Source organism: Macrotis lagotis, chromosome 8, assembly GCF_037893015.1.
Source record: "Macrotis lagotis isolate mMagLag1 chromosome 8, bilby.v1.9.chrom.fasta, whole genome shotgun sequence".
Taxonomy (NCBI): Eukaryota; Metazoa; Chordata; class Mammalia; order Peramelemorphia; family Peramelidae; genus Macrotis; species Macrotis lagotis.
In genome coordinates, this window is record NC_133665.1 from 177,866,135 (window position 1) to 177,882,197 (window position 16,063).

The 16,063-nt window shown below is 40.1% G+C and overlaps 1 protein-coding gene and 1 long non-coding RNA gene across 3 annotated transcripts in view; one reads left to right on the forward strand and one right to left on the reverse strand.

Annotated features, from left to right (window-relative positions):
- Window positions 1–10,944, forward strand: part of TBX20 (T-box transcription factor 20) — a 79,503-nt gene extending 68,559 nt beyond the window's left edge. Inside the window, exons 7-8 of the mRNA XM_074198921.1 lie at window positions 5,163–5,275; window positions 5,377–10,944. Of these exons, the coding sequence (XP_074055022.1) occupies window positions 5,163–5,275; window positions 5,377–5,717 (454 nt within the window). The 3' untranslated portion in view covers window positions 5,718–10,944. The remainder of the gene's footprint in view (window positions 1–5,162; window positions 5,276–5,376) is intronic.
- The window catches only part of LOC141496390 (uncharacterized), a 74,438-nt gene that overhangs the window by 47,598 nt on the left and 10,777 nt on the right, over window positions 1–16,063 (reverse strand). The window contains exons 2-4 of one of the 2 annotated variants that reach the window (XR_012471045.1): window positions 13,933–15,446; window positions 12,636–12,743; window positions 6,778–6,881 (exon numbers count right to left, since the gene is read on the reverse strand). This is a non-coding gene — a long non-coding RNA (uncharacterized LOC141496390). Of the gene's footprint in view, window positions 1–6,777; window positions 6,882–12,635; window positions 12,744–13,713; window positions 13,913–13,932; window positions 15,447–16,063 lie in introns of those variants that run through there. The other variant, XR_012471046.1, reaches the window with a different exon arrangement.

Here is a 16,063-nt window from a genome sequence, read left to right on the forward strand (position 1 = left end):
TGACAGGGTAGGGTGAAGAAGTGTGGGAGATGAGGAGAATAGACTCACTGGTCTTTATTTATGATATTAAAATTTTGGAAGCCTCCATCAAAAATCCAACAATCAGAGAATGACCGAATAATGATGCACTGTTATTGAATCTTTTGTAGATATTCAAAGGAGCTGTGATTTCTTCTGCATGTGAGTTCCCAGTGTGGGAAGTACCTCTGTCAGTATAGAGTGTCTTATGGAGCTATCTGAGACCCAGGGGATTAGGCGGCAAGTTTAGTCATACAGTTAATGTGTCACTGTCCATATATACACACATTTATGTAGGAAGTGATTTACAGTAGATAGATGATGTCTTGTCATATCCATCCATATGGATGTATATATGGATTTATACATATATATACATATACATATATGTATATGTATATGTATATATATATATATATATATATATAGAGAGAGAGAGAGAGAGAGAGAGAGTATAAGACATGGCTGGTTGTTTGTTAGCCTTGATTCTTGAAAAGGACTAAAACAATATCGTTATATCGGGGTCAAGTGTAGCCAACCATAGTTGATCAGAACAATATGAGCTCGGAATGCTTTACCACAGGTCAGTCCCAAATAGTCCATGTGAACCCCTGGAGTGGATCCTCTAAACTTATACATCTCACTTTTCCTTTAAGCTACTTCAATTCTGCTTTGCTCATAGAGCACAGTCCCCTCTCTGAGAGGGCCACACCATCCTGGGTGGTCCTGTGCCAGTGTCTCTGATTCCAAAGTTCTTCAGAGAGAACATGAGGGTGTCCTTGTATGGCTTCTCCTGTCCACCACGTGAGTGCTTGCCTTGTGTAAGTTCTCCATAAAATAGTCTTTTAGGCAAATGTTATTTGGCATTTGAACTTGGTGGCCAGCCCACTGGAGTTGTGCTCTCTACAACAGAGTTTGAGTGAATGACACAGTGGATGGAAAGCTTGTCCCGGAGTCAGGAAAATAGGAGTTCAAATCCAGCATTAGACACTAACTACTCTAACTGTGCAAGTTATTTAACATTTGTTTGCCTCAGTTTCCTCGTCTATAAAATAAGGGTACCAACAATACTTGTCTCCCAGGGTCACTGCGAGGATCAAATGAGATAAATTTAAAACATTTTGCAAATCTTAAAGTGCTAGTAATTATTATTATATTAGAATGTTGCTATTGTTTTTCAGTCATTTTTCAGGTGAGTCCAATTGTGACACCATATGGGGTTTTCTTGCTCATTTTGCAGATGAGGAAACTGAGGCAAAGAGAGCTAAGTGACTCACCCAGGGTCACACATCTAGTAAGTGTTTGGACACAGGTTCAGCTTCAGCACTCTCCCCACTGTACTATATAGCTGTCCCTGTTAGAATATTATATAGCTGTGAAAAGATAAATATGAAGAATTCAAAGGAATACAGAAAAGTATCATAAGTGTACAGAGTCAGATCAACAATGTGAGAACAGGCCACACTCTGAATAACAAAGGACAGAAAACCTAATGCAGAGCAGAGAGGCAAATACACTTTCCTTTTTTCCTATTATTTTACTCTTTTGTTTGGCTCTGCTTTGATGAGTATGAATGGTATGATGTGGTTTAGGTTTCATGTGGGGTGTCCCTCGCCTTATATTGACTACTCCCATGATGATTTTTATGTGTTTGGTTTTGGTTATGAAGTTTTTAATTTGGCTTTTAAAAAACAGGGGCTGGGTGTGTTATTGTATTACTTAAACTCCTGTCCTTTTCTGAAGTGTCCGAGCTGGGCTGCCCTTTGTGGGTATTTTAGCTCTTCAGGAGTGTTCTCCTGTTGGCCAGTTGGTGGCAGGGCAGATGGGTCAATAATAGTAACCCTTCAACATATAAGCACAAGTTAGTGGGTGAGCTTGTAGAATGGGTCAGTCAGGTTAAGACCCGGCTTTAAATCATGCCTCTAGAACTTAGAGAAGTACAGACCTAGAGGTGGAAAGGACACGGCCACCCGGTCCAATTCTCTCCTTTTATAGATGAGGGAACTGAGAAGTCAGGAATTAAATGACTTGCATAGGGTTACCCATGTAGTGATGACAGAGGAAGGAATCTTCTGAATCTGCATGACATGGGACTTTGGAGCCTCGGTTTCCTCTTCTATAAAATGGGGATAATGGTATCTCAAAAAAGATTGTTGTGAAACCTATGAGAGCCTATGTAAAGGGTCATAGATGGGTCAGTTAATATTATTAACTTGGATCTTCTTGCAGATGAATTACTTGACTGAATTCTTCCCCTATTTTCATACTTTTGTGTATGGAAAAAAATACTAGGAATGAATGAAGGAAAGAAAGAATGAATGAATAAAAAAAGCTTTTAAGTGCTTGCTATAGCATTAATACCTATAAACATACTCCCTAGTCCCAAAGAATATACATTCTAACAAACGTAGGCGACACATAAAGGGCAGTGGCAGTCCAGAAAAGGTCTTTTGTTGTGTAGAGATTGACCAAGACTGGCTGAGTCCAGTTGGAAGAACAGAAGCCTGGGTAGGGGCAGGGTGTGCTGGAGCCAGCTCTAACCAGCTCTTGAGGGTCAACTTAAATATTCAGGGTGGGCATTTACATCTCAGAAATCAACACTAAAAAGCAATGCTCAATTTACTGTCTTGTTGATTGTTTAGACTTAAGAAAGTGATGGAGAAAAGCTTAAAAGTATGTCATGGGGTTATTCTCCCACCCACCCCTCTACCCCTGAGGACTGGCTGTTTACCATTTACCAGAAAACCACTATGTGGACAGCACCTTGAACTTCTCCCCAAGAGTTTGCTGTTGTGTTCCTCACTGCCAGGGTTGCAGTGATTGGTGCCCTATGCCCTAGCCATACAGTTGGGATCTTTAGAGGAGCTAGTCATTGACAAGAGGTCCCTGAGGGCTTGGTCTATAATCAGGGGGGTAGGGGGATGAGAGGTGGTAGAGTGAACACACAGGATCAGCTGAGGCTGGTTCAAGATGTGCGGTGTATCTAGGAGGGTTCCGTCCTGGTTCTTTCCCCTTATGTTATCATTGTGATGAATGGGGAGAGACATACGTCTAGGCTTGGGTCATGCTAGAGCCCTGACAACAGAGACCAGTATCAGGAAGTAATCGATATTGAAAGCTGGGCTTATATCCGGCCTAGGGTTGCTGACACTCACCTCCACCTCCTAATTTCAGTCCTATTGAAGGGTGGGCAGAAGTGACAGAGGTCTTCAAATTAGCCTTCACCCTTAGGTTCATAGGCCATGTTGGGATTTTAATATCCCAAAAGTCTAGGCACCATTTTTACTCTTATGTCTGACTTTTCTGCCCATGTTCTTTAAGAGTTATGCTCTGTCCAAATTCCTTTGTATATCTTCTACCAGGGGTTCCCTGATACAAGATTTTAAGAGATGTTATGGCTTATATGCAGCCTTTATTGATCCCTAAATGTCCATTAATCAAAGGACACATCTTCTTATAAGGCATTGTGTCATAAAGAAAAGAGCATCTGTCTCAGAGTCTGAGGATAGAGGTTTAGATTCTGGGTCTAATATTGTTTAGCTGAGTGACCTTGGGCAAGTCACTTAATTTCCACAACCTATCAATCAATCAGCAAGTATTTATTAAATGTCTACCATGTGCTAGTTAAGTATTGGGGAAACCAAAATAGGGCATGAAACAATCCACCTCCAAGAATTATGAGGAAAACACTGTTATAGAAACACCTGCTATTTTTGTCTTTGGTTCAGACCTAAGGTCTCACCAGTGAAGAGAATTCCTAGGCAGGTTACCCAGCAGATTGCCACCTTCTCTAGTCTCAGAAAGCTGCTCATGAATGGGCATAGTACTTTACTCACAGCAGAACTGGGGTAGATCGAGCAATTGGATCCAGGTGTACCTAATGTCTCAGACCAGTTCCACATTCAGGACGACTTGATGCTTCTCGGCCGTTCTTATCATGGATATGATGATGTCCTCACTGCCCTGCTCTCTATATGAGTGACCTTTGAATATTTTGCTTTCTGGTGACATAATGTCTCATCAAAAGCAGCACAGGACACATACATCTCAGATAAATTAATTTGAGGATTTCTTTTCACTTTTTTGTGAGTTTTGGAGAAATCCACAGCAAGATAATGAATAATGGTTCAATTCTCACTATGCTTTGACTTGAAGGATGTTGAGATTCTGTCATTTCTGTGAATTTAGGGGGGAATGGAGGAGTAAGTGGGAGAGCAGTGACTAGAAAAATCATACTAACTTTTCTTATCTGCAATAATCCAGATTTTTAAAAATAGAGTATCTTCTTAGAACTCCAAGGTGTTTGTATATTTCTGTTTCTACTTTCTTTTGGAGGGGGAAACCAATCAATCAACTTTAATAATATATGAAGCATTTAAGGGAACAGTGTGAAATAGCCTCTGAAGTCAGTACCACCTCTGATGTTCAGCAATGGGACTGTGATCAAGTCATTTGCTTTATCTCCCTGGAACTTCAGTTCTTGGAGGGTGGAACACTGTAGCTATGGACAAGTCACTTAGTCTCTTTAGGCTTCAGTTTCTAGTCCTCTTCCAGCTAGGAAAACATTTTTTAAAAATTCTATTCATTCATCTTCAAGTTTGTCTCTTAGTCATCGAGCCATTTTCATTATGTTCATGATATTACATGAGCAAAAAGATGGCATCATGAGAAGCTGCTGAGCCTGGAGCTAGAGCTGGGAAGGCTTGGGACACATCCCTCCTCTGACACTGTGGTCTGGGGCAAGTCATTTAGCTTGTGTTTGCCTCAGTTTCTTCAGCTGTAAAATGGGGGAAAATAATACTGACCTTCCAGGGTTGTTAAGAGGATCAAATTAGATAATATACAAATGTTAGTTGTTATTATTATTATTATTATATTTAAAAGAGGCAGCTTGATGGCTCAGTGGATAGAGCCTTGGGCCTTTAGTCAGGAAGAACTTTATTGAAATCTGGCCTCAGACACTGACTAGCTGTGTGATCCTGGACAAGTCATTTAAGATCTGTTTGCTTTAATGCACTGGAGAAGGAAATGGCAAACCACTCTAGTATCTTTGCCAAGAAAACCCCATGGACAGCATAGTCCACAGGGTCACAAGGAGTGGGACATGACTGAACCACATTATTACTGTCATTATTCCAATACAGGGAAAGTGTTGAGAGTCTGATTCAGAAGCATTCCTATGCCCGATCACCCATCCGTACCTATGGGGGAGAAGAGGATGTCTTGGGAGATGAGAACCAGACAGCACAAAACAGAGGTAAGCAATTACAGAGGCCAGATAACCCAGTGGTTATGGACTAGTTCCCCAGGGGAGTGAGTCTTGATTCATAAATGAATTGTCTTGCTTTCTGTTCACAGGATCAGCTTTTACTGCATCTGACAATTTGTCCCTCAGCTCTTGGGTATCTTCTTCATCCAGTTTTCCCGGATTTCAGCATCCCCAGTCTCTGACCGCCCTGGGAACCAGCACCGCCTCCATTGCCACATCCATTCCTCACCCCATCCAGGGATCTCTACCCCCGTACAGCCGCCTTGGGATGCCTCTGGCCCCATCTGCCATCGCTACCTCCATGCCAGGGAGTGGACCTACGTTCCCTTCTTTCCACATGCCCAGATACCACCACTACTTTCAACAGGGGCCTTATGCTGCCATCCAGGGACTGCGCCACTCCTCTACAGTGATGACGCCATTTGTATGACTGGCCCAAGAAGAGGGCAACCAGGATGTAGAATAGGCAAACTTGATATGAAGATAATAGGGTGGGGACGTGGTGTTGGTGGGGGAGATTCTCCATGAGGCATGAAACCACTCAAGAAGCGAGATGGACCCATAATCACATCAATTGCTAACACAATGCACTCATTATGGGCCAGCAGTCATCTGCAGAAGGGCTAATTTTTGGCTTAATAGGATGCCCATCTGGAACATTCAGAGAAAGTTTAGTGCATCATACATTAGCAGTGTATTGGAAGCTATGTGAATGCATCATGTACAAATCCAATGTGAATAGGATTTCCTTCTGTTTTTTCACAGGTTCAAATAATTTCACAAGAGGCAATACACCATAGGTTATAGTCATATAACACCATTTCTCCCTGTAAATAACAGGAGTCAATACTGAAATATTTGTAATGTGGTAGCTTGAGCATGTTTAGTTTACTTAGCATTAGTTTGCTGAGAAAGCAATTCCCAAAAGAAGAGTGACTTTTTTGTTCATGATTAGGTGGTAGTTTCTCCCCAGCATCCTTCTGTAATACTGATAGGCCCAAACTATCCAAACCTAGCTCCCATCCATCTTGACTTGCTCTTCCCTCCGCACCTTACCCCCCTCCCCCATTCCTCCCCTTCTCTTTCAACCTCTTGTATTTTGTGTATGTAGGAAAATGCTTCTCTAAATCTTTTTCAAGTAAGAGACTGTAACTATCACACCCTGAAATGTTTATTTTCAGAAGTGGTGTTCTTAAAAAAAGAAAAAAAACCCCTGCATATGGATTCATCAGTGAGCACTTTAAAAGACACAGTCTCAGGAGTATTGGAAGATTTGTTTCACTTGTTATTATAGACTTTGAACCCAATCCGGAAGGATAACCTCGCCACTGATACCTAAGTACGAAGATCAGAATGGGCAAAATTCTCATCTCCTAAAGGTCAGCCCCTGTATCAGGCAGAGGTTATCTAATACCAAGGTCAGCTAGCGCCTATTAATGATTGACATACACCTTGTCCGAGTGCCAAATTTGTCATGGTTTAACTCATACCTGGAACTCACTGCAGGTTTCTCAATATTTTGATGATATCTTCATTTTATTTGGTGATGCTCAAGGTTCATTTTGATCTTTCTTCCTTTCCCTTTCATCTTCCTCTACCTTGAAGAACAGAGAACACAACAAATAGATCCTTTGTTGGTAAACTCATTCTCATCTGGAAGGGTTCTACCCACATAGTCAAGCAAATAACTGGCAAACCAAAGAATTCAATATCCATCCTTTCTACCTGTACCTTTGCATAGGCTAAGGATAGGGATCTGAGCTGTTATTTCATTGGTATAGGGAATTTCCTTACCCGAGAGTAAAGAAATCTATACCTTCAGTGATTTGCTCAGGGTCATCCTTACCCAGCAGGTGTATATATATTTGAGGAGATGCTTGGTCTATTTGGCTCCAAGTCTGTCTTTTCATCTACAGCCTGATGCTGTCTCTCACCTGTTCTTGTGGTGTTTATATAACAGTATTCTAATAGGCTAACCAACCAGTATTCCTGAGTAACATCCATGACTTAATCATACTGCCTTTGTGGATGTCTTGGCAAACAGACAAGCTATCTTCTACTGTTGTTGTTATTGTTTTTTATGGGGGATGGATGTGTTATGGAATCTTATTCTGCAGCATTCTTGCATGCAAAGGAATTGCATAATCTGCATAATTGCAGACATATCACTTCCAATGTGGGAGCTGGTAACAGAGGCATTTTTCTGGAGTGGTGCTATATAGTCATTGCTTCAGTGCCCGCAGTTTCATCAACTTGGTGCTCTTCAAATTTGAAAGCCTCCCTGGATCTAAAAGACTAAAGGATAAGTATCAAAGGAATTTTAGAGGTTATCTAGCCCAACTCCCTCAAGCTAAAGAGGAGATTTGGAGAACTGCAGTGATTTGTCTAACATGCCACAGCCAGAGTATCTCTGAGGCAGGATCTGAAACCAAATTTTCGGGACTTACAGACAAACTCTGCCTCCCTGGTGCCATGCTGCATAACCTGCCTCCATGATAATAAAACCATGGTGGAATTTTGCACATGAATTTATCTGATGTGTCCCAAAGATTAGTTATTGAGAAGGATCTTATTGTTCAAACCAACTCCTTGAGAAGCCTCTACCCTCATTTCTATGCTTAAGTCCCGGGACAATTTTAATTACTTCTAAAGAAAACATATTTTACAAAGTATCAACTCAGTATGAAAGAGATATATGGTGGATAAGATTAGTATCTGAAGTAAATCTCCACAGTTACTATCTCATAGTTCAGTCTTTTGCTACTATTTCTTTTGCTTGAAGAAGAAATGATCATAAATAAGATCCCACTTTCACTAATACTCTCCCATTGTTAGGGTCCTGAGTTGATTGTATAGAATGCCCATACATCAACTTTCTTTTCGGAGAGACTGGCAGGATTATCTTAATCCTATTTTGATGCTCCCCAGATCAACATATCATAGGTTTGTATGTTTATGTTCATAGAAATTGTTAGCAACTTTTACATCTTCAATTTTTGATCATAAAATCATGAGTTTAGATAAAAAAACTAATTGGTCAGAAACCAATAGATTAAAGCCTGTTATTTGGTAAACAAGAAGTTTTAAACCTTTATAAAGTATTTTAGTACTTTTCAAGTGGGGAAGAAAAACATGATATTGGGAGACTAACATGCCTCTCCTGGAAAATAAACTCTCAGATAGAAAACCTTCACTTTGAGGGGTTCCATGTTTTCTCAAAGCTGGTGGGAATTTACCACCTGAAGATTCCATGTTCTTTAGGCATAGAAGAAGTTGTCAGAGCTGCTTGCTACTTTAAATAATATGAGGAATGCCAGTGAGTCTGTCAAGAAATATTAAAAAGTCTAAATTCTAGATATTTTTATTTTTAAAATGCAGTTCTCTTAAAAATACAGAAAATATAAATACAAAATATAGTGGGCACTTAATATACTCATTAAATTGCTGAAATGAAATGTACTCAACAACACCAAAGTGTAGCTAATTTGTGTCCAATAATAGCTCATATTTATTTAGTACTCTCCTCACTGGGACCCTGAGATAGTGAAGGTATCATCATATCCTCTTCTCAGAAAAGAGAGCTGTGATTTAGAGAGGTCAAATGACTAATGACTTATCTTATGGCATGCAACTAAAAGTGAAAATAGCTCACATGTGTTTAGTTTATAGGGTTTATAGGTCAATTTTATATTCTCTCTCTCACTGGACCTTTTACAGCCTTGTGAGAGAGGTACTAGAGAGATATAACTGCCACCACTGTTCTGATGAAGAAACAGGCTCAGATGTGTTGCTCTTGCTAGATGTGGTCATTCTAGATGTGGGATTCAAATCCAGACTTCTAAACTCAAGGTCAATGCTCTAGCCATGTCACCCATTCTACTACTCCCTACTCTTACACTGGTTACCTCATAGAAGATTTGGAAGATATACTCTAAAGACTAGGTAAAAATCATGTATAATCAAAAATAATGATGATTCTAAAAACACTTGACTATAATATCTTCTTTCCAGTAGTCTTGAAGACTCCCTTTTATCATACTGCTTACTCTATTCATTTGCTTGGCAAACTCCCCCTCCCCCGCACCTGTCAGCACAAATGCAAACTTCAGACAAATTCTAAATTACATACAATTTTAGATCTTGATTGCTGAGACCACTAAACCCATTTTAATTTTAGTTTTTGTTTAAAGGCAAGAGAGAGAAAAGGGAAGATAAAAAAGTCAGAGGAAAAGAAATAGAAAGGGAGTGAAGGAGATTGAGACAGAGAGAGAGAGAGAGAGAGAGAGAGAGAGAGAGAGAGAGAGAGAGAGAGAATAAACGTTCAGTGATTGGGTGTAGAGTTCAGGTTGTCAGTTCCCAGACCCTGTTATTTGAAAATTTGAAAATGTTCTATCTCCCACCCTGATATGGCCAGTTTATTGGGCCCTGAAAAGGGGAATGAAAAAGACAGGTTTGGATACTTATGTGGCCTGCTATTCTCCCTAGCATGAGGTCATTGGACAAGAAGTTTAAAAAATATTCATAGGATAAACCACTGTGGTCACTGTGGTATTGAAGTGACTATGGAAAGGGCTGTGCCTTAGGGGTTGCAAGGCCTTTTGGAGAAGTCTCAGTAGCTTCCTTCTCAATCCTGCCCTACATGTGGTTTAGATGCCAGAGAAATCAAGAATTCCTTCTTGGAGGTCAAATATAACCATGATATTCACTTAGTCAGTTGGAGAAATGTCATAGAAATATACCTAAGTCATAGAAATTATTTCATTTATCACCATCATGTTCAAGTGGAATTATCTAAGGAAAATCAACCACAAATAGATATTTTCCTCCTTTTCTTTTGAAATGCAAGAATTTTGCTTGCACTTGACTAAGGTACAAAAATCAAAGGCCAAGAAAACTGGAGGACAGAAAATCCTTTAGCAATCTGATGGATGCAGAACATTTTAGGAAGTCATCAGAACAAGTCCTTCTTGCTGTCCCATGTTACTTAGAAAATAAGTCTGTCTTTCTTCAGCATTGCTCAAAGTCTAAAACTTCTTATACAGGTAAAGCATGATGGTCTGCTCCACCCCTCCCTCTCCACCATCCAATACTTCTCTCTTCCTTTGAAAGCTGTTTGCTATTCTCTAATAGGATGGTTGTCAAGTCAAGACACATTTTTTTTTGTAATATAACTTTGAACTCTATCTAGTATCTGGACAAGAAATACACTTGTTTGTGTTTCACCTCTGGCACACTTGAATAATAAAGTAATTTTCTTCTGACTCTCAGAAATCTAAAGGAAGATTTATTTTCACAGAAAGGTAAAAACTGGATGCTGCCCATTCAAAAGAATGTACACTCCCCCCTTCTGCTGTTTGCTGTGTTCATTCATCATTTAATTAATTGTGTGAGAACTGTCACCATGTAATGAAGTGTGTGTATGGGGGGGTAGGGCATGGGAAATGTTTTATGGAAAAAAATAAATTATAAGCATAACACTATGATGTAACATTTAAGGAGTTTCTTTTTAAGTGCAATATATTTATTTCTGCTAGAAATGTAATATCAATAGTATGTAATATTTGAAGCATTAAATGTTATTTGTAAACAGCTTAAAATTATATTTCACCCCTAAACTGTACAGATGTGCAAATGTGTGGATATTAATTTCTTTCATTAAAACATTGTGTGTTTTTGATATATACTTCTAATTTATCCTAACATTTATCTATGTTGAGCTACACAGAATATTAGAATCCTGGAATTTCAGAGTTGGACCTTCAGTGGCTATCTATACTTGAAGATATTTTGCTTCATAACCTTCCTGACAATTGGTGACAGAACCTTTTTTTTTTTGCCTGAGAACTTCCAGTGAGGGAGAACCCACTCGCTTTGGAGGCAGCCCACTACTGTTTTGGGATAGTTAAAATTGCTTACTAGGTTTTATGGACATCAAATCTAGATTGACTTCTTTGTAGCTTCCACCCATCATTGCCCTCAAACTGAACAAGTTAAATCCTTCTTAAACTCGGCAGATCTTCAGATATTAAAACATTGATCATGTTTTCTCCCCCTTTCCTGTGTCCCCCAGTCTTTTCTTCTACAAGTTTTTAAATATCCCCAATTCCTTCAGGAGGTCCCTTATGCCAGGCCCTTTACAATCCTGGTTGCCCTCCCCCAAATACTCTCCAGCTCAATGGCCCTCTTCCATTATGGCACCTAGAACTAGGCACAATTCTTACTTCTAGAAGTTAGACTTCTTGTCATCCAGCTAGACTCTCCATCAGACTTCTGGGCTACCAGCTCACATTACTGTCTCCTACTAACTTTGTAGTCTATTAAGGTATCTTGTGGTCTCTGAGATAATTTTTGCAGACAAGCTGCTAACCATTCAGCAGTTCCTTCCAAACCATGTTACTATGTGTTTTTTTTTAAAAACTTTATCCCAAGATTAGATATTTATAAATCTTCAAGTCCTTTCTGAGCCAGTAAGTCAGCCATTCAGCAAGCACGTATGGGGCACTTACTGCCTACCAGACAAGTGCTGGGGGCACAAGTAAAAGCCAAAGGACTGACCCCATCCTCAAGGAGCTGATACCCTAATGGAGGAAGGCAGCACTCAAAAGGGAGCTGCAAGGTTGGAGAGAGTGGAGAAGGCAAGTAGCTGAGCATGGGCATGATAGCAAAGAATTCACAAGCAGAGCCAGGAGAAGAAGAAAAGTTGGCTGGTCTTGGGAGGGGGAGGCTTTTCTCAAAATGGAGGTTCTAGGAGTAACTCACTAATGGGAACTCCTCAGTTTCTTCATCTGTTCAATGAGAAGACTGGAGAAGCTGATTTTCAATGTCCTTTCTTGAACTAAAATGCTGATTCAATGACTCTAGCTCAGTGGTTTTCAATAACTTAATTCCCTTCTCTGGACTTCACTTGCCTCATCTGTAAAATGAGAAGGTGAATTAAGTGGGATCCTGACAGGCATGGGGCATTAGGTTACACATGACTGTATTCAGCAGAATCTTTGCTTTCTCCAAATGCCCAAGGATACTGTTATGTGTGTACAAACAGGTTTGACTTGGGAGTAGCATAGGTGGAGACAATACACATGACCTGAGCTGTAATTGAACTGTCCTACCTCTTACAAATTCAATTGAAGGGTAGGGAAGCTCAAAGGCAGTTATTCCCATGCCATATCATCCAATGATAGCCTCAACAAAGTGACTGAGGACTTCTGCACTGTAACCCATCCACATCAAGGAGACCAAAAAAAGGAAAGGCAAGAGATAGCAGGAGCAGTGAAGGAACATAGATCTAAGAGAAGGGGAGAGACCTGAGGGCTTAATGAGGTTGGCATGAGGAGGGCAGCCAGTGGACCTACCTCTCAGTGACACTCTTGGGCAAAATCTCAATTGTCTCAATATAGTTAAGGCCCTGCACATGGAATGCTGTGCTACCACATGAGATTTTCCTTCTCTCAATGATCTGGGGAAAGAAGCAGAAATACATTTTTTTATCACTCTGACTTTCTATCTTTGCCAAGATCCTTCCATTCCAGACTAGGTGATCAGTTTAAAAATTGGTGTCAATCACAGTTATATGACAGTCTTGAGCTCTGAGTTTTAACTATCCTGACCTGTGTACCATAGGCAACGAATCAGGGAAGTCTCAGTTATGAGAGAAGGGAAAGAAGCAACCTGAAGCTTTGAGATTTGTTCCTAAATCCCCCTTCTACTGAGACAACAAGAGAATCTCCCCCCCCCAATGTTGCTTGTTGCCAAATTATGAGATTTTTTTAACCATTTAAATCACCATTTAATATTAATTTCTGCATAATCCCCCCACTTAAAAAGGCATGTGTGTGTGTGTGTGTGTGTGTGTGTATGTGTGTGTGTAGAGGGTTAATAGACATATACAATGTGATATGACACAGGCCTCATTCTCCCTATTCCTTGGGACAGAACTGATGTTAATAATGCAACAGGAAATCCATGTCCATTCATTCATTAATTCAATCTATTCTTAAAGTCAAAGAATTTCACAGTTGGAAGACATTGGAAAGTATTTACTCTAATCTATTTCATAATAGGAATCCCCTGCTACAAAGCTGAAGACAAAGTGACATCAGTCTTTGTTCTCAGCTCCAGGGAACTGAACTTTTCATCTTTCCTGGAAGCCTGTTCCACTCTTAGCTCTAACTAAATGACAGACTTTTCTTCCCTAGAGCCTAACCTAGCCTCAATTGAACTTCATTTCAATTGGGAGTATTTAACTCCTCCAGAGTCCAGCACTAGGCTAGACCTTGGGCTTAAAGATACAAATAAAACAATCCCTCCCTTCAAGGAATTTATATTCTTTCTATTGGGGGTTGGGGCTACCAAATTTTGACATAATTTTTTTCCATAAACCTTCGTGAATAACAAGGTCTTGGTCCAGTCTACAAATGTATACAGACCTCTGTTACGTTCTTGACATTTCTCCTGGAGTTGTTGGGTAGCAAACACTATATCAGCTGATCCTTGACCCTTTCTGAAGTCACACTGGATTTCAGGGAGGTGACCATCCTTCAGGTGAAGGATCGGTCTATTGAGAAAGATCTTGGCAAGAATCTTACCAGCAACGCCTAATAGAGAAATACATCTGTGATTTTCATGGGAAAATCTATTCCCTTTACCTTTACAGAGATGGACGAAGGAGACATCCTTGAATTCTTAGGGGATAATTCCTTCATGTCATAGAACCTGGAAAATTTCAGTCAGTTTTTGGATGAGCAATGGACCCCCCCCCCAACCTTTTAGATCTCAGCTGGAATAGAATCAGCACCAGATGCTTTGCCACTTGAAAGGAGTCTAATGGAATTCAAAACCTCTTAATCAGTTGGAACTTCAGCTAGGGACTGATTGACTTCAACTTGAGGTAAGCAGTCAATAGCTTTTGCATTGTTTGATTATGGTCTGTTAAGAACACCAAGGAAGTGTTCATCTCAGTTCTCTAGTATCATGTCCCTATCATTAATCAATGTGGATCCATCAGCAATGAGTAGTTGAGATGCACCATAAGTCTTTAGCCCATAAATAGCCTTCAAAAGCATCATAAAAGCATTTTGATTTGTTGTTGTCTGCATAAAATTGAATTTCATCTGCCTTCTTCCTGAGCCAAGAGTCCTGCATCTCTCTAAGCTTCACTTGGACTTTACTTTTGATGAAATTAAATACTGCCTTCCTAGAAATGGATGAACTATCCTGCTGGTAAATCCTGTGGAGCTTTTATTTCTCATTTAGCACCTCCTATATTTCCCCATCATTTTCAACGAACCAGTCTTTAAGTGTTCCGACCCAGATGAGCAAATGCAGTGCTGGCCTCTAGATCTCTGAAAACTTCCTACTTCTTTTCTGCTCCAATATTACCAATTCTGTGTTGACTCAGTTTTTCCTCCAACAAACTGTTTCTGCTCAGAGAGACACTCTAATCTCTTGACATTAATTCTTCTAGTATCCATTTTGCCTTGGGGTCACTGCATTGGTTGAATATGAATATTTAGCCTAGAGAGGATGAGTCTATGATCAGTCCAGCACTCTGTACCACACACTGCCTTTGTCATTCTCACATTCTGTCTGTCTCTTCTCCTTATAATCACAGTCTCATAGATGCTAATGTTTGCTACCAGGGTATATCCAGGAAATTTAATTGTTTAGGTAAATGGAAGACAGTGTTTGTGATGAGAAGATCATGAGATGCCCAAGTCTTCAGTAGAAAAGTGACCGACCACTGCTGTTCCAACTCTAATCCTCCCAAGGACTCCCTGGCACGACTGGTAATCTGAACCTACTCTAGTTATTAAAGTAACTCAGATTATAAGCTTGTCTTCTTACGGAGAAGTCCATCAGTATTGTACATCACTTTCTTGATAGCATGCATGCCCAGGTTCTGGAGAGTAGATGATGCTCTTGAGATTTCCCAGTTACCAAAGGAGTGAAATAAGGATACATCCTTGCTCCCATACTTTTTACCATGATGTTTTTAGCCATGTTATCAAATACTTTTATTGAGGCATTCATTCATGGTCAGCTACCACATTGATGGCAAATTCTTTAACTTGAAAAAGCTACAAGCCAAAACCAAAGTAGAGGGAGTGTTGGTGAATGATCTTCTGTTTGCAGATGATTGTTTTCAATGCAGACTCTGAAACTGAGAGGCAAAAAAGTATGAATCAATTCTCTGCTGTTTGTGCTAAATTTGGTCTAACAATGAACACCAAGAAAACACAGGTGTTTTCATCAGCCAGCACCACACCACCCATATGTGGAACTATCGATTATAGCAAATGGAGAGTTCTGAGTACTGTGGACAAGTTCACTTATCTTAGCAATGTCCTTTCCAAGGTGGTATACATTGACAATGAGATTGATACTTTCATCGCCAGAGCTAACTCAGTATTTGGGAGGCTCCAAAAGAAAGTAAGGGGGAGGGGCTGCTAGGTGGTGTAGTGGATAAAGCACCAACCTTGGAGTCAGGAGTACCTGGGTTCAAGTCCGGTTTCAGACACTTAATAATTACCTAGCTGTGTGGCCTTGGGCAAGCCACTTAACCCCTTTTTGCCCTACAAAAAACCCTAAAAAAATAAAGGGGGAAAAAAGGTATTATATATTCACTATTAAAGTGAAAATCTACAGAGCCATTGTGCTGCCCTCATTACTATATGCCTGTTAAACCTGTACAGTCTACCAGTGCCACGCCAGGAAACTGATTCAGTTCCATTTAAATTGTCTTAGGAAGATTCTGAAGATCACCTGGCAGGAGAAGAT